Source organism: Mesitornis unicolor, unplaced genomic scaffold (genome assembly GCF_000695765.1).
Source record: "Mesitornis unicolor isolate BGI_N332 unplaced genomic scaffold, ASM69576v1 scaffold26419, whole genome shotgun sequence".
Taxonomy (NCBI): domain Eukaryota; kingdom Metazoa; phylum Chordata; class Aves; order Mesitornithiformes; family Mesitornithidae; genus Mesitornis; species Mesitornis unicolor.
Window position 1 is genome coordinate 12,793 of NW_010205665.1, and position 24,168 is coordinate 36,960.

Sequence of the window (24,168 nt, forward strand, 5' to 3'; positions counted from 1 at the left end):
ATGTATTTCTGGGTTTTACTTCCAAATATCTATGGCTGCGCAAACAAGATTTTAAATCATTTATCTGAAACAAGTGAACAACTACCTCATAACATTTATGTTTGTCTTCTGGGCATAGTACAGCCACCTGTTACGTTTGCACATAGATCATCTATCAAGAGTTCATCCTGACATGCTTTTTTTATTTATTGATGGGGGGGGGGGAGGGTAGAGCATAAAACCCACAGTGGTGGTACCTCTAAGGAGAAGCACTCTGTGCTGTCACAGATCTGGCTGAACACAGCACAAGCAGCACACCTCTACCAGCAATGTACGATGCCGTGCACATTTCTATTCAGAGCTACCTGTGATTTCTGGCAACCCCAGGTACAAGGCTGGTATGAATACACAGAAATTAACATTTTCAAAAAGGGAGTCAGGTATGGCCATTTCCAGGATTACTACATCATTTCTATTTAAAAGGAAATGTTAAAAAAAATTGCACAGGAAGGAACCTTAGGAACTAACAACAATTTCCATTCTTAATGCTGAATAATGGAAAAGATTTAAAATTTTATCTTCAAGATGCCACCTACTAGTCATGCTTTCAACTTACCTCGTCAGAGACAAAATAGTATTTGAGGACAAAAAAGGTCTTAAAATGCTGCATTGGGACATCAGACAAGCATGAACCATTATGTTGATCAGTAAGGTTGCTAACCTTGTATTTTGAAACAAACCTACCTTTCAAGCAAGTGAAATTTTCTAAGGATGAAAGTTAAATGCAATTACCATTTCTCATTTTTAAATAGGAATTCACTGAACAGTGTAAGACAGCAGGTCAATGACAGTTTGTTTAGTTAGACAGTTGCACAGGAGTTCAAATTACAAAACTGTCCAGCAGCAGCCCTCAATTTTTGACTGTCAAGCTATGTCAATCCCATCAGGCAATATTGACTTAACTTCTCCTTCTCAAAAATCTTTGTTTATTCTAAGCTATAATCCATTGCAGTTTCTATATTGATTTTGTCTCTCTTCATTTTCTTGCTGTTCATATGGTACACATTACTTTTATCCTTCCTAATTCTGTACAAGGACAGCAGGGCAAGAATAGAGCTAATGTACTATTGAATTTCCTCCCAGACTGATGAAAAGACACACAGTTTAAACACTAAAGGTCAAAATAGAAAACATCACCGAAGTTTTCTAAGCTCAGCCAAGATCACAAGATAAATGCTGGTTTGCTGAAGCTGTTAGTACATGAACTGACAAACAAGCACTTACTTTTATTTCTTGAAGGGAGAATAGAAAGATTTTAAATGAGTATTTCTAGGGAAGGAACAAGATTTTAATAGATTCCATAGCTCATACCACCATTCTAGATCACCGTACTTACAAGTGCTATATGCAGGCTCACACTGAAGTGACAATATTTGGATCTTTTCTTCGTCTGTCTCTACGTTCAGGTTGGACAAGTACTGCTTCACCTTCCTCGCCATCTGGGCATCCTCGTACAGCTTCTTGGCGTTCAGGAGGGAGCTGCGTCGGGCACGTTTTTTGTGAGCACCTCCTTGTACATCCAGCATGTTCGAGTTTGTGCTGCCCTGGCTCAGAGATCTACAAAATAAAAAGAGCAAAGCAGGAAAATTTTAGTTTTCGACAGCACTGAGGAGCTACAGTAGCACACGCCAAAGCAGATTAATACCAATAATCTTCAGTTAGGGCTAGTGCATGCTGATGCAAATGAGTTAAAAAGATGAACAGCATTAAAACAACACTTGCCTTAAAATATTCTGGTAAACTGATAGCAGCAATTTGAGTCTAGGAAAGGATTGCATATGAAAGTGTGGAACTAGCAAGAATGAGGCGCAATGCTGCGTAAAGTATCCAGTCAGCTCTGCTAATGAATCGCAGTTTTGTTCTGCAGGACCCACGCTATTCCAACTGCAGCTTGTGAGAGTGGACAAACTTGATAACTTTGTTCATTTAAGGCATTTGGTATCCACTCTTTGCATCAAGCTTACAACAGAAACTTCTTGCAATTCAGCAGAGTACAGAAGTGAGTGACCAATGTAATCCTCTTAGAAAACTGAGCTTCTGACAATAATAAATAAGGGGGGGGGGGAATCTTAAGTATGCAGAGTACATTATATTATGCACTTAGCTTCATTCTTCAATCAAGTGAAAACATTTACAGAAGAGCAGCTCATCAAAAGAAAATGTTTCCCAACAAAGGTCAGGAAGGCAGTGGCAATATACATAATGCCCAGACTTGTACTGACTTGCACCTCTGAAGATAACACTCCTCAATGCTCCGAATTTTGAGCTGCCAATTATATCATCAACTGAAGCAAAAATAAATAATCCTAAATAATTACTCTCCCTGACAGTCACTCCTATTCATGCTAAATCAGTGACCAAACAACTGATCTTGGTATAGTTCAAGTAGACGCATCATCTCTGTTTCAACTGTCAAAAGTCCTATGGCCACACCAGTCCCAATCAATTTTTAATCAATGGAGATCACAGTATGAGTTACTTGTAAATTCTAATGGAAAGTGTCAATAGAGTTGTTTAAAGTCATTTGCTTGTGGGGTTTTTTTAAACATCCATACGAGTAACTTTATTCTAAAAGGCAAAATTATTTGTAAAGATGTTTACCACGATTCTGGGCATGTTTACAGAATCACAAGGGGCAAAATAAACAATCTCCAGCACAGAAGAGCCATAGCAGCTGAAAGAGTCAGAACGGAACATACTGTTTGAGAAAGCCTAAGGAATCGAGCACACTGAGCTTAAAAAATAAGAAATGGTGAGAAACAGTTGGCCGCAACATTTTCAAAGGTGTTAAATAAATCAATCTAAGAGAAAATATAAGCTTAAAAACTTGCAGAAATTTATAGCTTAATTAAATTAAAAAGTAATGCTACGATAGGCAAAGAGCAGCAAAAGGCATGATGGACTCTTCAAACCTATTCAAACCAAGGGGGCACCCCTATCTCCTAGGGCTAGAAGAACAAACTCAGTATCTATTACAGAATGAAACAGGACACTACATTATGTTTATTTTTAATGATATAAATATTTCAGTACTTATGTACACACTGTTTATCTTTTAAGTCCAGATTTGACTTTTTAAGGTTAATTAATTCAATTTCCTATAAACATGATTTTTTTCTTTATTCCCTTGTGATCGCAGCAATCCCAGGGGTTAGGAATTAGGGTGGCTCTGGTAGGGTCCTGGGTATTTCTCTCCATGAGCTGCAGCCGTGAGCGGTTGATCTCTGCCCACCGACTGCTGCCAGCCCAGCTCTGCTGCACCACGGGCACTGACACCTTCCTGACTTCACACCAGGGACCAGTACCCAAAGCTGCTCTCCCCAGTTTGTCTAGCACAGGTGGTGGCACTGTCCCCCTCACCGCTGGCAGGAGTAAATGCGTTCTCTGGAGCCACTTTGCTGATGAACAGCGGTGCCACACCAGGCTTCCTCATGACTTGCAAAGCGCTGCAGGGAGGGCAGAGCCCCGTGAGCGTCCCTGACTCTGTCCTCTACGCAAAATGTCGACATACTAATGTATGGCTGCCGTCAAACCAGATGCTCACAATATGAAAAGAAGTAGAGTTTCAAAGTGTAAAGGCACAGGCACACAGATAACTGTTTATAGTCAAAAGCACACATAAAACGTGGCTACAGTGTCATCTCAAAATCACTGCCGTGTGTCAGTCAGGAATTGGACTGACTAATCTTTGTATTCCCTTTGTAGTCACTTCATTACCCAGTCCTTGCAAAAACAAGGCTCCCAGTGACAACAATGAGGATTTTGGTGCATGAAATGTGAGACAATGTCTTAAGCATATACTAAAAATAAAGACTTTGAAGCTTGAACTCAAACTTCAGGTGAGAAATTACTACATCATTATCACAATTCAACGTGTCCTTATAGATTAAAAAGCAGAATGGCTTAAACTTTTCTGTTACATGTAAAAAGCAAGCTATTTATTTCCCAAAATAGTTTGCCTTCCAATATAACTGCACAGCAGGTTTTTGTATGCATAAAGCCAAAACTCAAACAACTTCTCTAAGTACACAGAAGCAACTCAGAATTCTCATAGCTGCAGTATAACACTGACTATAACACCTTATTCCTGTTTTCCAAAACATATGTATTGCAGGGTTAATAAAATGCATGCTTATTTCAGATGCATGCACTAACGAGAAGGATGCAGTATGTTAAGAGTTGCATAATCTTTATTTATCTTAGTTGCATTCATCTCTACACTTACCCCAAACTTCTCCACCTCTTCTTCCTGTAAGCAAGAGCCATATACATTGAAGCATGTATTTGAACAGAAAAGCACAGGAAAAAAATAAAACAGTTGAGAGTCAGGAAGAAAGATGTAGACAGGAAAGAACAGAAAAGAAAAAATTTCTATACAGCAAAATTCTTCTCAAACAATAACACAATGTTTTAATGGAATGCAAGGGCAGGACTTGCTCAAATACTTTAATATGGAAGAACATCTATCAGTTTTTTGTTCATTTTTAAGCTTAACCTATGAATTTAAAAATCAAACTTGCATTAAATTTCCTTGTCAAGTATTTCCCGTAAGTCAAATTCAATTTTGATGGAGGGAGTGAAAACTGCTTAACTTATTCATACTGCAGAAAGCATGATTAAATTAATTTATGCTTTGCATTAGGACTGCAGTAAGCATATGAGAAACCATCATCAGCATTCAAGTTTATGATGTTGTTTTCCCTTGATTGCTTGCTGGAAAACAAGCCAGTTGCCAAATACACACCGAAAAAAATAGATGCTCAATATTAATTGGTAATGAACTTGCTAGCAAGTCTCATGTTACCACTAACAAACATCTTTTCTTGTTCATTTTTAATCTTCTTCAAAAGCATTTATTGGTGCTTCATAACACAAACTGATAGATCAAACACCAGAGGCAATGAAAATGAATATAAATGATGTGAAAACATGGAATTATTTTCTTTTAATCTTTGTCACTATCTCTAATATTAGATGCCTAAGCATTTTATGTCAGTGTGCATAATTTAAATTATGGTCATTAAAATGTGTTCTGTAATTCTGAAAAACACACTAAAGGTAACTATTTACTACTGAATTCATTTAATGATTAGACTTCATTAGGTCTTAAAAAGTGCATGGGGCATCAGGGAAATTTATTTATAGACCGATTTCATCTCTGAATCCCAAAGTTTGTGAAAGGCAATCATAACTTACCAGGGAGTACCTCTATAACTTTATGCTAAAAAGCAATTTTGCTAATTCAAAGCCAGTAGCACGGAGGTGAATCTCCACTTTGAAACAAATCCATCTTTAAACACCACTAATGAGGGACCTGTTATTTTTGTCTCAAGCCTCGTTTGGCCCAATTTTAAACAAACTCCTTGTGTTTCCTGACAGTAAGCTCTGAAAGCAAAAACCAGACAGGATTCACAGTCATCTGTGAATCTCAACCACCGGCAGACCAGAAGAACCAGAGCTCTCTGCTCTTGAACACGCTACGTATCCGTGCACGCCACTTCCTTCCACTGCACCAAGGCAACTGAATTCAAAAATCAAAGGTTTTGAGTTATTACTCCAACTGCACAGGTGGTCTGTAACTGGAATTTAGTTGGGGTTGTACAAAGCACATTTCACCCAACTGTCTGTAAAGCTTGCTCTGTGCTCTGCTCTCCCCGTGCTGGTGACACACACCCAACACGCAAGGACATCATCTTGTCACCAGCTCCCCATCCTGAAGGGTTTTTGTCTGGCCCATTGGTGCGAGAGGCAAACTAAGAGGGCAAGGAAAGGAGACCAGGACCCTTCCCAGCAGGCATCTGCAGGCATCAGGGCCCTGCACAGACACAACAGAGTCGCCGATGCTTTTAGTTCAGCCAGTGGGAAGCAAACAGATGCAGGAAACTATTTAGTTCCACTAAATATAATCTGGAGCTAACCAGCACCAGATGAGGAGTTGTGGTGGTTTGATTCTGCTGTCTGTTAACACACACACAGATCCTGACATTATGATGCATCAGAAAAAAAAAACCTCAAAGAAAAAATAAACCAAGAAAACACCCTGCACCTGCTTACAGCCTGAACATATCAACCATTATGTAGGTGGAGCAAGCTGTGTTCAGAACAAATAAAGAATATTTTGTTTGTTTTTAGTATGTTATCAGTGGGGTTTTGTTTTGAAGCAACCTTTCAGATTTCTACATGGGTGATTTAGGTGCTTTTTTCTATCTATGATTTCCTCCCTAATACTACACCTCTCCCAGAATTGGACTGAAACTAAACATTTTATTTAGCAAAAATATGAATCACTAAAATTAGAGCCTATTCTTCTTCGCTTTTTAGAGACAACAAATTGGTTTAGCAGTCATTAGAAGCAGGTCTTGGAAGCATCAATTGCATTGCATTGGGTCTAATGGTAAATGTCAGCGGTAAGTTACACAACAGAACACCAACGTACGGATGCACACACAGACCCACTCAGACACCTGCAATCCTACCGCCTTTCTAAACTGCGCACCTTTGCCTGAACATCACAGCCGGATCCATGTTTGCCGAGGTCATTCTGACAACTTGGCGGATTTCTTTGGCAATCATTCTGAGTTTCTCAAAATTTACCAGGCCATCCACTTTGGAATCATTTCCTGCATAATTGAAACACATGAAAATAAAAGAGTAAGAAATACTTTTTCAGTGGGCAATGTGTTTTTAAGTCCCCCGCAATATCCCTCCTCCCTCCCTGCCCTGCCCTTCCATCAACAAAACTGCTTTCGTAAAAACAGCAAAGAACAGGGAACTCCAGCAAAACACAAATGACAACCAAGCTCGTTCAGAATACCTAGCATTGCTCTTGCTAATTTATTTCTAAGGTAACAAGTATTAGCAGGAGGGAAAAGGAGTAAGTGAATTATGCCCAAATTCACCGGCATAGTTATTAAAATAATATAAATATAGAATTGACATCAAGAGCATTCACATTCTGAAATGAGTTCAAATAGTTCTGAAACACCACTACCAAGAAGTAGGCATTTGGAAATGCTGAAATTAACTGATTGTGAACAGAACGTTGTGTAAAAGGAAAAAAATGAAATGTTTAAACAAAAACCCTTGAAAATGCTGAAAGCAAGAGTAGGAGGTGTTAGAGCATCGTCGCTGTCTGAGAGCCACAACATGGAACGAAACCCTAGAAAACACTGCAGCAACAAGTTTGTGTAAGGGGATTATATTTGAAGTACTGTAAGTACCAGTTAGCACACTCACCTACTCTTCCACCCTAAACCCTAGGACAGCTGATGAAGACTAAGTATTGCTTTTAAAATATTAAAAATATGCATTTAATTTTTAACTTCTGTCTGGGATCAGCCTCTTCCATTATGCATTCAGAGTTCTATTTTATTTTACTCCTACAAAGGATGCATCAAAAGCATCCTGCTACTGGCAGCCTCCTTTTAGACATTCGTTGAATCACGGAGCACTGCAGAAAGGACTAAAGGAATGCTTACTTTATTATTTTTTATTCTTTTTCTACGTTTGAAGTTACCTTCATGTAGAAATGTGATATCCTTCTTGACAACAGGAAAAAGTGGAATAATTGGAGGCTGCATGCTCTGGCTGCTAAGGATGTTGCGGTATTTCGCCATGTTTCGAGATGGATCAAAAAGATCTTGAAGGTCTCGGAGATGCTTTTCGTACTTGCTCGGTAACTTTTCCCAAGTGCCTCTGAGACGTGCTACCGGTGCTAGATTTAACCCACTGCAAGGCAGATATATTTCATTATTAGCTTTTAGCAGAATCATTACTTTTCATAAGGAAGTGAAGGGTTGGTTTTTTTGTTTTAAGGATTAAATCCAGCTTTCCCAAGTGCAGCTGCGTGAACGCCAGGCTGCAGGTTCATCACAATAAACCCCTGCTGCTCACTCTTGTGAGCAAGTGAAAAAGAGAACTGTAGAAAGCACGACTGCTCCCCATTCACGAAGTACAAACTTCAAGTTACCCTGCCAAAACAATCTCTCTGTAGCACAGTACTGATGTCCATTTAAGAACCGCTTCTCTCCTGTAAAAACGTAGACCACAGTAAGGACAAAAAGAGTGAAAAATCAATGAGGCGAACGCATGGCTACAGTAGCGAGTGAGAAGAGCGCACAGCTTATCCCAAGCAAAAGCAGCAAGACTTAAGAGGAATATGTTTGCAGCATTTGTAAACGAGCACCAAGACTGAAAATCAGAAACTAAAAACATACACTAAAATTTCCTGTTGCGCTCTCATTTCTCATTAAGTAAAAATATATCCAGAATTGTTTGGATGCAAAAAAAAAAAGGAGAAAAAAATGAAAAATGAAAAATTTGCCACCAACTCTGCTCAAGAAATTCTGCAATGCCTGCAAAGTCCTCGTAGCTGCAGAGCTGGAAGGTGATACTCTCCAGTGTCTGTTGCTAAATCCGGAATCATACAATTACTGAATGTGCTAAGATTTTTTTTCTCATTTTGAAAGCTTCAAAAGCTTGTATTTGTTTTGTTATTTTGTACAGATATCTCCTTCATGCCGTTGTCGAATCACAAACAAAGCCTTCTCTCACGTGAAAAATCAAACATATGCCACCACACAGCTCCTCTTTGTCCATGCTACGTTAGGATGGTACCTTCTCATTTCATGAAACATATGGCACCATACTGATATGCAATGCAAGGAAAGAAAGAGAACCCCTGTGGCATATGCTAACAACAACATATTCCTCTGGAACTAAGGGTAAAACAAAACCTCTTTTATTTGCTTGCTTTTTTTCATTTTTTTTGACCAAAGACTGCTTTAGTCATGGCCTGATTAGACTTAATTGAGAAGGAGGAAGAGTCATGTCTCCACTTACAATAAACCATGAGAAATCAGGAAGCAGAATAGAGAAATTAGATCCAGTATCCACATGTGTATTCACCATGTAATGAGTAGCCACAGCCCCTCTGGTTGCCCAGTACCCTTTAAGGAAATTCATTAATTCTTTAATGTATGACTAAATAGAAGCCAATACCATTTGATAAACTGTCTAGACACGGAAGAAGATATTTTAAAATGGCATTTTCAAAGATAGTGCTGGTGCTGGGATACAGCACGAATCCAGATCTTTGTCTGATGAATCACAGCTTTTTCTTTTTTTTTTTTTTTAAAGTAAAACCTGAGTATAAGATAATTGCAAATAAAAGAAACGCTGTTAAAGTAGCAGCATCTAGTATAAATCAGAGGAGAAAGCCTAAATGTGCAAATGAAGAGGAAAAAAAAATAGAGAAGTGAGCAGATGACAGGAAAGAGAAAAAAGAAAAGAAAAATTAAACTAAAAGAAGACTGATTTGAGGAAGTCCTTACAATGAAAGGAAGAAATAAAGTAATCTCATCCTTGCAGATATGACTCAGTACAGACTCAAAAAGGAACAATGACTGAAAAAAAAGAAGAGAAATTGGGTGCCAGAATCACGGAAAATGACAGCAACGTTCAGGCAGGTTTCTGGAGTTCATCAATCAGCCCCTGCTTTTGTCCAAATCTTCTCTTTCCCTGCCAGGTAACAGTTAACAAAGAGCCAGTCACATCAACCGCTGCAGCAAGACTGAACTTCTGAGGCTGAGGAAGGAAAAGACTGCAGCAAAACGACATCTCTTTGTACAGTCTGGCTTTTGAGAGCTCGGCAATTCCCTGTAAACCACCCAGCACCATCGGTAATCTGCTCAGGATATACCTATTTCTTTTCTTTCCGTTTAGATTAACGGAATTGCCTTTGACAGCACAGATCAGACCTGACAAATGGGAAGTATTTTACCTTATAACCGCGAACATGGAATTGAAGTTCTTGCATTCTCGACAGTGGAGGGCAATTTTAATGAAATGCTTAATAATCTTCATTCTTTTGAGTTGGTTGGGCTCTGCTAAAATTTCCATGGCAACCCAGAACGTCTCTTGATTGATGACATCCTCGAACTGTTTCAGGTGAGCATTTCCTGTTTTGGAGTCCAGCTTATAAAGGTCATCGATGTATTCTGTGGGCTCAATATTGCGAAACAGCTCAAAGTCTCTCATGGAAAGCTGAGTGGCGACCTCAATGGTGCTCAGCTGCAGGAGGGAAATTTGGCTTTCTCTCAGTAGCTCTTGAGCATCCTCATCTGAGCATAAGGTCTCCGTCTCCATATTGTTTTTTAGATAATACCTAAAGAATAATTGAGTCACAAAAAACCATCAGAGATGCCCTTCAGAGGGCCTGTGAACACAAAGACATTGAACACTACCAGTCAACGTGCCCATCACGGACACCGCAGGGGTGTTCACGTGAGAGAACTGCCGCATTACTGCTGACAACCCGGAGTAAGAGGCAAAGACAGAGGCGAGAAGGGACAGCATAACCTTGGACTTCAGCTAATATAATATACCATCACTACAGAAATTAAAAAAACCCAGGGGTTTCAAAAGCTGTTTTCATTTACCTCTCTGCTAATACTTTTTAGACTGTACTCTGTAACATGCTGTAACTTTCACCTTCAGAGAAAGGTCAGTTACTTTTCCATTGGTAAATTCAGCACTGAAATAACATTTTAAATACACATTAGTCCTGAGAAATCTCTTGTTAATGTATTTCTCCATTTCCTACACAAATTTAGTGTGGTTTTTTACATAAATTTAGTGTGGTATATTAATATTTACATGAAGCACATACTATTCAGGAAATGAAAATGTATCTGGAAAATTCATTTCCACGGTCTCAAGCAGATCATTTTCAGATATACAGAAGTTTATTCCTCACAAATTCACTCTGTTGCCTAGCAAAGAAGACTAAAGACTTTTTTACTTAATAAATTGTCTTCTGGTATGGATCAGGTCATCAGATAAAACTGAAGGACTTAACATTTCAGAAACATTCCAGAAACATTCATAACAGCTTACATAAAAATGGAAGAATTTCTCTCAGGTATCAGTTGACTGCAACAGGACATCAGTGGGAAAGAAATTAATCGTATGCTTTAATCCTGAAGTACGTATGGAAAGTGTCAGAATAATTTTTGTCTGTCTTTCTTTTTAAGTGTAAGCCACTATGTAAGTTATCCTATCTGCTAAATTTAGTTGTCACCAAGCAAGCTTGCTGTAGTTTTGGGGAGGGTTTTATAGGGTGCAGAAGAGGAAAGTGAAGCAAGGAATAAAAGAGGAGAGGGAAGTGTAAGTTACTGACATTCACTTGCTTGTTCTTCTAATAGACCCCCCTGCAATGTTTCTTCTGTATATGTCAATCCTAAAAGGCAAAGAGTCCAAACCAAAATCACAAGGGCACATTTACCGTCCATTGAGTTGAATCCTGTCAGCCAATTTGGAGAACTGATCTGGGAGCCTGCGCTGTTTGATGACCCCCTCGGGGCTGACGGACACTTCGCAGAGGGAGTAGGTCTCTGGGGCTCCCGTCAAGTTGAATTCGTGGACGGCGTGACTCACCACCTCTTTTGCTGTAGTGTCTTTGCTGATGATAATGTAACAGCTCTGCTGATCTGCTTTGAAAACTCTTATTACTTGATCCGGAATATCTAAAATAACAGAGAAACACCTTTAATGTATAAAGTTACTTGTTCCTTGAAAAGACAGGAGGTCATTTACTGTCTCATTTGATAGCCAGAAAACAAGAAGCAGCTAGCAAGAAAAAAAGCCATGCCGGACTTGGTTAATTAAAATATTCATTGAAATTTTCATTAAAAGAGGACTCTTTGCCTCTCTGCATTTCCACAACTCAATTAATTCATCCTGTGACCACAGTCAAAGTACAAGACATCTAGGTATATTACTAAGCTGTACGCTATCCTTCTCAGCGTGTCTCAAACACTTTGGCAGCACCGTTCCTGCTTTGGCTCTCCCATCTTTGCGAGAGCCAGAACCAACACTAGTGCCAGGGCTCCCTTCCTGGGGACAGGAAAGCCAGCAAGCACACATGGATGGGCTGTGGGCAGGAGCATGTGAAGAGGAAAGGAGATTTTGTTGCTCCCATAACTAGCTGCAAGCTTTTACACTTGCTCTCTTACCCTGAAGGAACTAAGCTGCTGCCAGCAGTTAATTCTTTGGCTAGCATACTTATTTATAGCACGTTTTATGTATTATAAATGCATTAGAGAACAGCTTTATCTGAGGCAGCCTACAGCAGGAAATAAGTATCTAAAAAAACCACACGTTTAGGCTTCAGCCTGATGACTGGAAATAGTTCGCTCCATTAGTTTATTGCAGAAGGCTTGATTCTCTAAATAAAACTGATTGAAAAAAAAATACCAAGTTGGAGTGCACACCGATTTAAAACTCAGGGAAGCACAGTTTTTCCCCCTCCATAAACACTGAAGACTAAAAGACTTCCCAAGTTTTCTGCAGACCTGAGAAGGTGGGAGGCTCTCACTGAGCCTGCAGCCATATCTCTAGAGCCTGCAGCTATTCAAAAACCACGGCTGCAGCAGATGTGCCATTAATTCCTCCATCAGAGATTCCTACAGGGAGATGCGAAGGGTTGTTATTACAGCAGCAGCCTCCAAAACAGCCCTTCACGTCTCTCACTGTCATGTGACCAGCGATAAAGTGCCAAACCAATGGAGTGACGTATGAGACCTGCCACTCGAGAGGAGAGCCTGCAGCTATTCAAAAACCACGGCTGAAGCAGATGTGCCATTAATTCCTCCATCAGAGATTCCTACAGGGAGATGCGAAGGGTTGTTATTACAGCAGCAGCCTCCAAAACAGCCCTTCACGTCTCTCACTGTCATGTGACCAGCGATAAAGTGCCAAACCAATGGAGTGACGTATGAGACCTGCCACTCGAGAGGAGCCCCCGGATATTAATGTGCCGTAATTACGACTGTCACATTACCAGAACAGTCACGTCAACAGCCAGGGAGCAGTTGAATCCGAAAAGCTCCATGTGTACATTAATGGTGTTAACAAAAGGAAACAATCAATATTACGTACTCATTTCAGAGTTAAAATGGTGAGAATGCCACACTGAATAATTTGGGAAATGCCTGGACTCTTATATAAAAGTCACACTAAATCCACAGAAGAGATAAACATCCAAGTCTTGGTATTAACTTCACTGAAATCAGAACATACTCAAGGTATAAAAATCAAAATTGAAATGGAACTTGGAAAAAAAAATCACCATGCAACCAAAACAGTGTAACCTGTAAGTGACAGGAGATGCAAACTTGTGTTACAAGCACACGTCCATCTTCATGGTCTTTGCTTTTAAGCAGGTAAACATTAATAAAAAGTCTCTTTCGATGCATGGCTCAGCTTGCGACTACAACACAGAACACATTCCAAGTTTGCATGCACGAAGTTTTAGTTATACAGAGTCCAATGGAAGAACAAACTAAATCTCAAACTATGTTACAATCTAAAACTTCGGTTTCTATGAAAGGGATAAAAGCAACCTCGTTCCTTTACAGCAGGGTCACAGAGAAGTGCAGCAACCCGTCGAAGGTCATTCAGTATCTCAGTGGCAGAAATGGGCATAAAATGCAGGTCTCAGACTCAGTCCAGCACTCTGCCCTTTCATAAACGAATCCATAGGCTCTCTTTAAGGCCACGTGATTGTCTAATGCCCTAACAGTAACAACTACATCAATGCAACGTACAGAAGTGTTAAGTTTAACAGGCAAGCCATGCAACGTTAAGGTCTTCAGGATGCTATACATCAGGATACTTACAGTAAAACCCAACAGCTGCGGGCAGGAAAGAAAGAAAAAAACTGTGTCAACACCAAATCAAGATTTAGATATTTATAAAACTTATCAAGAGTATGTAGTACACCATCAGAAATAGTTTGGTTTTCTCTGCGATTGAAAAATGATGGCTTATTCGGTAGAGTAAACTTAAAGGTAAGAAGGACTAGTAATCCACATTTTGTATTATGCGGTAGCTTGTATAGTATTAAATGAAAATTCTTAGCGAACACACGTGTAGGCCTCATGCAGACAGCAAGAACCTGGATTTGCCATGAAAAGAGAACTTACTTGCTATGGATATTTGTGCTTGATAGGATATATCTATGTACATTCATTTTAAAGGGAAAACCTGCACGTTTACACAAACGTAAGTCATAGCCACAAGGCGCTTCATAGAACTTACACTTGAAATAGGGAAACATGCCTCTGACTTGACATGCTCACAAATAGCTGCACACAGCAACGAATACCTTCTGCAGCCAGCCCATAAACGGTTCCTACAGCAATGAACGCACAGCCTACACATCTCAGAACATTTTTCAGTTTTTCAGACATACAGTTTGATACACATAATGTCTGTAAAATACTGAACTTTAACATCATTACGTTGGTACCATAACAGTCCTGTCCTATTTGCAATACTGCTTGAAATACATATTCCAAGATGGACAAGTCAAGTCACCAGAAGTGCTGGGACTGGCAAGAGACAACACAGAGAAAGATGCAAACGGGGACAACCTGCTTCCACCTGAGCTCTGGTAACCTCCAGTAAATCAAATACACCCAGAGGTGGCAAAATGCACTTCTTTGTAAAAAGAAGGTAAGTTTCACGTTACAAAAAAGCAGGCAAGAGAGATTCAGGCAGTTTGGATTTTCAGCAGATCTCCAGTTCGGGGCTATTAGGGCTGCAAGATAAACAGGTAACTGCACTCGGCATGTTTGATGCTGGTAAAAGATGTCATTTTCCCTCTGAGGCAGCTGCCTTGTAAATCATCCTGTAAATCACGCTGTTATACCTGAAGGATTAGAGAAATCCAGAATGCTCGTTGTGGGCTGCAACAGGTCAGGGCTACTGGAGGAGAGGGTTCCCGGAATGGGCATGATGGCCAGGCTGTGTCTGCACTGCCGCGTCCCGACAATGCTGTCGTCCTGCGACTGGCTCACGCTCCCGTCACTGCAAAACAGGTTTGTTTCAGTTCTGTACTCCTTACGTTCATTTTGGGATGAATGCAGCTAAGAAAAATAACGGCACTCATATTTTAATTACACATTGCGTAGCCACGTCTTCGAAACAAGGACAGAGGAAAGTGTTCACTGGGAGAGAAAAGATATTTCTGTCTTGATCTGCATTTATGGGTAAGATTTGCTGCATTTTTAAAAAAACGTAAATAACATGGACTTAGTGACTGAAGATACAAAGCAACTAAACCACAACTCAATAAAGCGCAATTACTGTTTGACCAGAAAAGTCTGACAAACCTGAACAGCTTTGGAGGCAAGATGCTGAATCGGGTCTTGTCTAAAATTTTCCTGATTCTGTTTCTCCCACCAGATACAGTGTTTGCTTTCATTTTCTTGTTTCCTTTTTCACGGGGAAACATCTGTTCCACATCTCCAGGCATATCTGGGATGGAATAACGGTTGTTTTTCTTTTCTGCAATTTTTGGAATATGTGGAATTCCGTTCTTCTCTTGTCCTATCCTGCAGAGCAGCTCCTTAAACACTGTGAGAGAAGATATAATTCTTGTGATTTACCTTTGCACACTTAAACCTTCCCAGAGAATTCTTTTTTCCCCTCTAAACTTTTGCTTCCCTGCAGAAAAAGTGAACCAAAGAGTTACAAAGCAGGCAATGCATCGCATTTTCATTTTAATTCTAAGGGTGTGAGTCTTTTCCCATTTAAGTTTGGCTTTTGACTACCTTAGCAGAAAGAGTAACCCCTAAATGTTCAATACAAACGATCAGACATTTCGGGCAAGTAGTTAGTTGTCAGTAGTTAGCAGTATCAGTATCAGTAGTTAGTTTTCCTGTCTACTTTTGAAATTAGCACATATCACAGCAAATTTAATAACAGACCTAGCCTACTGTTACCCGATAGATAACAAGGAAATGTGTTCACACAGCAACATGTATTTATTGACTTTTTTGTGTGCATCTTTTATATAACTGAGTGCAGATGCTTCCTCAAGAATAACTGCAAGACAGACTGATATTTTCCAAAACTGTCTTTGTTTGCTTTTAGTACTACTACTGCACAAAAGCTGCCTCAGATTTCCTACTGCATTTATCAAACTAAGGCAATAAATTACCTATACTGACATTCCCAAAGATATAACTCCATGGAAAAGACAGTGTTCATGCACCTCGTGTTTCTTCCTACATATAAAGGGTGGAAAAAACCTGTTCAAATTTGTTTAGTATAAATATTTGTAAAACATTTTAAAATATTATTAAATCACTCAAGTCAGAAATTCTGTATTTTCTGTTAAAAACATTGTGATAGTGGGAGAATGCAGAACTGCACAGAGTGGATTTCTTAGATGAGAAAGCAACCAGGACTTCCAAAATCCCAGCCAAATTGCATTCTTCTATTATGTACTAAAATTTAAGGCTACAAGCCTTTACAGCATGGATTCAAACAGAAGAACAGGAATTGCTCATTGTCAGCACCAGGCTCTTAGCACACAAATAAAAAGACAGGATACCAAGTATCACTGTTGAAAAAAGCTTCAAGACGTGAATTCATTAAAATGCACCAAGGGCATCACCCTGAAATTATATTGGCTAGCAGGAAGTGAAGAGATTAGAATCCACTCGTAGATGTATGCTGCTTACATTTGTAACACAAATGAACAATCCATCACTGCCTCAGTTACGGTTATGCTTTACTTTACGCCATTTCGCATTAGTCTGGACTCCTGGTTACATGCTTGGTTTATGCTTTTTTAGAATTACGCTAATAATGAACCACCAGGATCCTGAAACATTTTACCTGCACAGTGATAAACAGAAAATAATAATTGAAACGAAAGTCAACAGTGACCAAAGGCAGGTAACTGGAGGAAGAAATTAAGAAAGGAAAACCATCCAAAAGTCTCCAATACAGCTACAGAGGAAGGAGCTATCTTGTGCAGTGCCTTGTCCTTTCTGTAGCTATGGTTATTCTGTTGCCTGAACAGGATTATGGAAAAAGAACAGATGGTTTGACTGAGATTTTAAAGAGGTATTTATGTGTTTATATTCACATTGACAATTAAAAGCCAACATTTATATGTCATACCGCTTTTTATATCCCCTTTTCAATTCTGGCTATAAAGGCAATTTATCCTACCGTTCTTACAGCCATCCTAAAAAGTTTTATGAAAGCCCAGTTTTACATTTTTGCTGTTTCTTGGCAAAAATATTTTGGCCCGGATCCCTTGGCTCCGTTTCAGCCATATCGCATGAAGGGACACTAAAGCTGCTTAAACAGTCATCTGAGGATTTCTCAGGGAGTAAAGAGCTGGCTGTGCTGGCTTTGTGCCACCCAACGTGCAGCCCTTGGCACACAAGAACTTATCTGAGCACAAGGAGGAGACTTCTGCACAACTTTTGGCTCCTGGAGCATGTTGGGAATAAGGGCAGAATTGTATTGCTCTTCTAAAGCCGGAAAGACTGGACTTTTTCTTCACAGACACAAACACACATCATCTATAAAGTCTACTCACCAAAAATGTTTGTTTTTACGGTAATGGAGAGATGAGTGTTGTTCCTTAAGATTTCCAGAGCTTTTACAAAGGTAATGTTCTCAAAATTCTGCCCATTTACTTCCATTATCTTTAAGAAGAAATAAAAATTGGATCATTAGGAAAACAACGGTTCATGACAGAGTTACAAATACAAAGGTGATAATACAGACACGGTAAGAACTTTCCAGAAGTTGCCGTATCACCTTTACAGTAGTTGCAGACTGAAAACATTGGTTGTAACACAACTGGTTTCATCGTGTCAGTGAAGTTATATCCCGTAAACAAGTCAGGACGTCCATTTTTATCTGACAAGTGCTTGAAGCAAATTTATGTTCTGTGATAACGTGACATTCTTGCAATTAGGAGCTGCACCCAAATCACAAATGGTGGATCATGAACCCCAGAACTGATAGGACATCAAAGGCCGGATCTTCACCCAGTGTGAACTGTCACTGCCCCACCAGCCTCAGCGAACTGGGACGATTCACATCAGGTAGGAATCCAACAAAAACAATCTGATGGCTTCAACTGAAGCGTATTTCTGATCGGAAGGTTTCAGCTAGCCTGGGTTAAATGGGTTTCTATTTGAGAGTTTTCAAAATATTTAAAAGACGTAAATATTTCAAAAATAAAATGGGAAAAGAAACCAAGTTGTGGTTATATCAGGAAACTTCTTCACAACAGAATATTAACCAGTTGTTTCCTTTTAGTAAACAGCGTAATCTTTTTGTTAAGAACGCTAGTTGGTTGAACCAGAACATTTTAAATCAACTTCAGTCTTCTTACCTGATCACCACGCTTAAGTCCAGCTTCTGCTGCTTTACTGCCCATTTCCACAGTCTCTACAAAAATACCAAAACCCTTGTCGCTGCCTCCAAGGAGGCTGAAAAACAGTGGCGAATCTCTAGAAGGCTTTTGCAGGGTAATTTGTCTCCATTTCGCTTTGGCAGCACAGGCAATATTCAGCAATCTGAGATGTCCTTTCATTTTCTGTAATACAGAAGACACCAAATGGAGCGCAATGTTTCTTTTACAAGGAATGGAAAAATAGCTGTGAAAACAAAAAAATCAAGTGCCAGAAAAAGGACTTATAATGCCATGAATCCAAACGTTACTAAATAAACTTTGGCCTCTTTTGCAGTAACGTAAAAATACATAAATGAGGTTTTTTATGGGTTTTATATCTAAATAAATATTTAAGAACAAATATGTCCATGTTAAAAGGCATCTACTAACTGTTACACTTATAGACTACAATGCATTAGTCACTGGTAACGCTGGAATATTAAAATGTGTAATATTTGAAAGAATGACAGTCATTCTTTTTTGCTCCTACCGTATCTTCCAAGTTCTTTTCAAATTCTTCCAGAAATCGAGTCATGGCAGGATCTCCTTCAAAGTCATTAAAATGATTGTTCACCCACAGTAACACCACTCTGGTAACCTGAAAAAAAATAATTTAAAAATATATATGTACACACACAAAGGTACCTATGATTCTTTTCCTTTAGGCTTTAAGGCTTTAATCTACAAGCAAAGAAGAATAAAAGGACATGGCAAAATAACACAGGACAGATTACTGCATCTAATAACAAACAGAAGCAGAAGACATTTACACCTGAAATCATCTTCTATTTTCCTTTATTTGTGGAAACAAATGCAAAAGAAAGAAACAAACATTTCTGTACCTAATTGGCTACATCACCCAGTACTTACTGGAGCACAAACCCATCTTCAGTTGACTCTTCCTTATGCTCTTTAGAAAACTTTTCTTTTCAAAGCATCCTAACGATCTCTTTAAAGAAAGTTCTAGAAAGCATGTTGTGCCAATGAAACACTTTCTTTTAGTAGAATATTCAGGTTGCTTTTTTATGTGCTACAGAGTTAGTACCATTCATGAAAAAGTCAGTCTGACAACTGCTTTATCCATTGATGTTATAAAAAAGGTTAATCTACAGTAGTTTACCTCCTAAAACTACACAGTTTCTTTTTATTTGCCAAGACCGTTTTCTTTTCCCTTCTTTTCTTTTAACACAGTAGTAGCCAAAATGAACAGCATGGAAAAAGGTAAGAAGAGAAGCAGCGACCAGAGCAAAAGACCTCAGACAATTCCCTATGCAAAAGAAAATAAAAATACAGCGTTTTGATAGTCTGTTTGGTTTCCATCAGCTCAAAGCCACAACACATAAAACCGCTAGCTAAGAATTCTACTGCCGTAATTTTCAACAAATTGGACATGGATACAAGCTCCAGACTATGAATATTTTTCATGTGTATGTGCATACAGTTATACAGAGCAAAACGTGGATCCATTTATGAAGCATTTTTATCAGCTGCACCTGTCTTGAACAGAGCTTATTTTAAGTAGAGTCTGTAATAAGCTGCTCAGACAAAATGAGCTCCATGCACTGAAATGCTCTCCAGTAGAAAAGCGTGGAAGACAAGCATAATGCTGTTGGAAAAAGAAAAACGGTACTTCCAAGAGACCATGAAGACAATTTTCCTGCATTTCTGGTGAAAAAGGATTTCAGAGACCAGCATTTACATCTTTAAATTAGACAGAAAACAGTATTTATCACTCTGCAGAAAAGCAGCAGTGTCATGCCCAATTTAGGACAGTACTCCATATGCATACAGCACACGGGAGAATCCTTTCTTGATACTAGTGAAAAACATTTTGCTTTAAAATAATTCATATAAAATAGCTGGAGCATAATCCTACTTGATCAGCAGTACAAAAAGGAATCCAGTTGGAGACGTTTTTACCAGAAACACTCATCTCTTAGACTCAAACCAACCTTATCCCTGAGGCTATCCACTGTGAACCATTCCAAGAGTTTATTTCCAACTTCCAGGGGGCTCGTTAGAAACGTTCTGTACGTTAAAAGGAAATCTTCGATGTAGGTTGGATCCACAATAGAATGTTCTTCTATCAAGTGCATGATGAGTCGCTCGGGTGTTGCCTTAAAAATTAAATGCAAAAAACAACTGATACCTCTCGTCACCACCTCTCTCTAGAGAGCATCTTAACATAAAACCACAAGAATGGTACACTCCCTTTTCAAATTTCAGTTATGGCAAACTCAGGAGAACGCACGCTAACATTTTTAAATCTAATCTTCAAGCCTGTCAGCCCAAATGTTTTGCATAGGTAATACCTGGCTAAAACAATTAGTAACTTCTCTTAATTTTATTTTTAAAAAGCAGTGTAAGTCCCTCTTCCAGATTACAAAAAACAGCTCAATATACGAAGATGCACAAAGGGTACTCCCAACTCAAAACTCAACATTCGTGCTGAACAGGTCTAACTTTATTAAAAGGGAGACGGAAGTAAATTTGCAAAATAATATAAACTCCTTCCAAACCAATTTTTTTTGAGCCAAGACAGACAAAACTGACTACGTGCTCTTGAATCAAACAGAAAATCTATTTATTTACTAATAAGTAAAAGTTTAATGGATTAATGGAAAGCACAGGAAGAAATTCACCTTGATAACTATGTGTCCCTTCCTGGTTCCACTGCGATCCAGCTCCCTGTGCTCCTTTACCATAACAATTTCTCCTTCTTCCTCCACTTTATGAGTGTTTTTTTCCACATGGTTCAGGATCCTCCAGTAGTCTTGCTGGGCTATACACACAAACTGCGCACAACCAACACGGGATTGTTAACAGATATCCAAAACATGAATGTATCCCTATCTCTGGGCTGCTTTGACACAATCACAACAGCACAGCATTTGATACCAACCCCACTCTGTTCTGCTAGAGAGAGAAAACTGGAAATAGAAGCCAAATAGAACCGGTCATCTCGTTCCATCTCCAAAAGGTTGTTCAAATGAGCTAAACACATAGAGGACAAAGCCTGTAAGAAGTGGGAATGGCTATTTTCTGTTTATCTGTTCTTACTGCACGTTGTTCGCACACACACCTCATGACTGGGGTGCACTAAGCGTACATTTCAGCACAAAGCAGAAGTTCCTGTTTCTCACATAACAGCGGTGTGAAATAAATCTCAGCTACTAAAGAGCACACAACTAACTCAACATCAGCTGAGCCCCGACCAATACTAACCTCCTGTTCTCTGCTCCTAGAATAAAACCATGCCTTAAGACTAAAGTAGTCAGTTTTCTTTTATTAGATGCTTAAAAATATGTGGCACTTGTATAAAATTATAATCTTACCTGACAATCATCTACTTTGGTTCTGACCACCCCATTCATGTATTGTTTGTCCAGAGAGGGAGTAATCCCAAAACTATTTCCCATACAAAGACTCTCACTCTTCCCATCAGGATAGCTGATTTCCACTGTGCCATTTAAAATAACATACCAAGAATCGAGCTAAAGGAAGAAAAAAAAACAAAACAAATTTTAAAAGTGAAGTTAATTCAACAACTTTTATAAGCTGCTCCAATGCTCTTATCTCAGAAAGGCTTATTCTTGCAGTCTTCAGTTGTCACCACAGTTTTGAAACATTTAATTCACTAAAAATGTGCACTGTAAGGCAAGCAACAAAGATGACTGAAACAAGAATGTTTTTCAGCATTCTTCATTCATTTCAGAACTGATTCAGTAGGGAGGAATGCTGATGAATAGACTGCTTTTTTAATCAGTGGGCCAATTGCTATAATATATTTACATAATTTATTAAGAATGTACAAACTTCCCCTGGGTACCCACTTGGTCACCACCAGAGACGAGAGGGATGACTTGCTGTGGCCATTCCAGACGACCTGATCCAAGGACACACAGATTTCAAGATAGTGATTCAGAGCACCTATGCTGGGAGCCTGACCACTGAAAATTTGAACACCCGTCTGCTCCCATTGAATATATATGGAAACCGCTCCTAATGTAATGCCTGCATTATTGGGTGAGGATATCTCTCCATGTTAGTATTCAAAAAAGTTTACGTTATAGGAAGTTATTTTACCAACAGAAATTGTATGTTCCTTCTGTGTCACAAATAATCTTTTGAAATGAACTTCTCCAGATGTTAGCACTTACCTGATAACACCACACCGAATGCTGTTTTATGTCTCTACCTGGTCACGTTTATGTCTTATTCAAGAGAGTAATACACAGGCAGAATATCCCAAAGGTGTAGGCTAAGGTTTGGGGATTTTGGGTGTGGGCCACAGTGAGTGAAGAATTCACTGACTTCCAGGTGCGGGAGAGGTGCAGAGATGGGAAACAGATTTTCCAGCTCTTCACGCCCAGGTGCCCTTGCTAACCTACTGCCCACAGCACTCAAACTGTGTTGTAAACGGTAACTTACTTCTTGGCCGTCTTCAAGTATGATGGCTCCTGCTTGCTCTACGACTTCAAATATCATCACTGAGCAAAGTTCTCTTCTCACAGACATAGTCATGTTTGCGAAGGCTGGGAGTTGATGCATAAATTCCAATAATTGTTCTGTTGGACAAAGGAAACATTGATATCAAGACTGCAAGGCCATGGGGTTCCCTAAATACCTTACCCTCCACAGGTATATGAGATCTCAGCTAAACTCATAGTAAAATTGCTCAGCAGTGTTACAAGCCCCATCAGTGCCTGTGGCTAAATGAGCCCAGTGTGCATTTTGTCATCAAGAACCGGAACTCAGCTCTGCAGTCTCGATGGCCTGATTGACTCTTGTGGCAGGAGTCGAGCTAGAGTCTAAAAGCACTTCAGCTTCAAACATGTAGAAAAATTAAAAATACCCCAACAGTACAGTAATTACAAGCTTGATAGGAGCACGAAATGCTTTTCCGGTGTTCAGAGAAGTAACCTGAAGCATAGCATAATGCAAATGTTACTATTAAACTAATGCCAATCTCTAGTTAAATGCAGCAGTAAATTATTTTCATCTTAAACGTTTTCTCGTTTACAATTATGTAAATCTACACTGCAGTAACAGTATATTCTCTCTGACATTTAATAACTAACTCAATAGTTTTAGGTGGTCAAAATTACCTTGCTATGTATCGCTCCCTTATATCAACACATACAACGACTGTAGTACTCAACATCTTATGCATATCAAAGATGTTTTTTAAAATAATTAGTTTCTCAGAACAAATACTCTCCCAGACAGCAAGAGGAGAAATCATTCAATTAACATTATCATTAGAGCAAAGTGATCTCTAGAAGGTATCATACATAGCTATGAGGATGTACATTGAACATTAACTCTCTGTACTAGATGAGGATATACATTTAACATTAACTCATTAAACCATTTTCAGACGAGCTTCTCTTAGAGATGTTATATGATACAGTTTTCCATAAAGACTTTTTTTTTCCTCCTCACCAATATCATCATCAGTTTTATCTGCAGGCTCTTTCTCAAGGCACTCTCGTACAACATCTCGCCCTAGAAGCGGATCTGAAGTTCTGTCAATATCTTCATCCTCCTCCTCTTCTTCATCTTCAGAGTCTACAGGTGCTTCTGGAAGACCTGTTAAATCAACGTCTCCCATCTCACTTTCTGTAGCCTACAAAGAAAACACCCACCAGACAAAGAGTTCAATGTCTTCAGTTTAATGATTTAAGGTCTCAGGTAGCTAATACAACAAAAGAAATTCTGTGACCAACAATTCAAACTTGAGACTGTAATAGCTCCCTTTCTGTGCACTAAGAAAAACACAGTACACTGAAATCTACAGATAGAGGATGGTACAAATACATACACTGGCATAATGCAACACCGTGTTACGAGAATTA

The 24,168-nt window shown here is 39.1% G+C and overlaps 1 protein-coding gene across 1 annotated transcript in view; it reads right to left on the minus strand.

Moving 5' to 3' along the window:
• Positions 1-11,319: 11,319 nt before the first annotated feature.
• The window catches only part of RAPGEF6 (Rap guanine nucleotide exchange factor (GEF) 6), a 98,555-nt gene continuing 85,706 nt past the window's right edge, over positions 11,320-24,168 (minus strand). The window contains exons 8-18 of the mRNA XM_010191491.1: positions 23,756-23,939; positions 22,742-22,878; positions 21,646-21,804; positions 20,953-21,105; positions 20,263-20,427; positions 18,801-18,908; positions 18,251-18,454; positions 17,444-17,552; positions 15,216-15,459; positions 14,753-14,910; positions 11,320-11,564 (exon numbers count right to left, since the gene is read on the minus strand). Of these exons, the coding sequence (XP_010189793.1) occupies positions 11,320-11,564; positions 14,753-14,910; positions 15,216-15,459; positions 17,444-17,552; positions 18,251-18,454; positions 18,801-18,908; positions 20,263-20,427; positions 20,953-21,105; positions 21,646-21,804; positions 22,742-22,878; positions 23,756-23,939 (1,866 nt within the window). The remainder of the gene's footprint in view (positions 11,565-14,752; positions 14,911-15,215; positions 15,460-17,443; positions 17,553-18,250; positions 18,455-18,800; positions 18,909-20,262; positions 20,428-20,952; positions 21,106-21,645; positions 21,805-22,741; positions 22,879-23,755; positions 23,940-24,168) is intronic.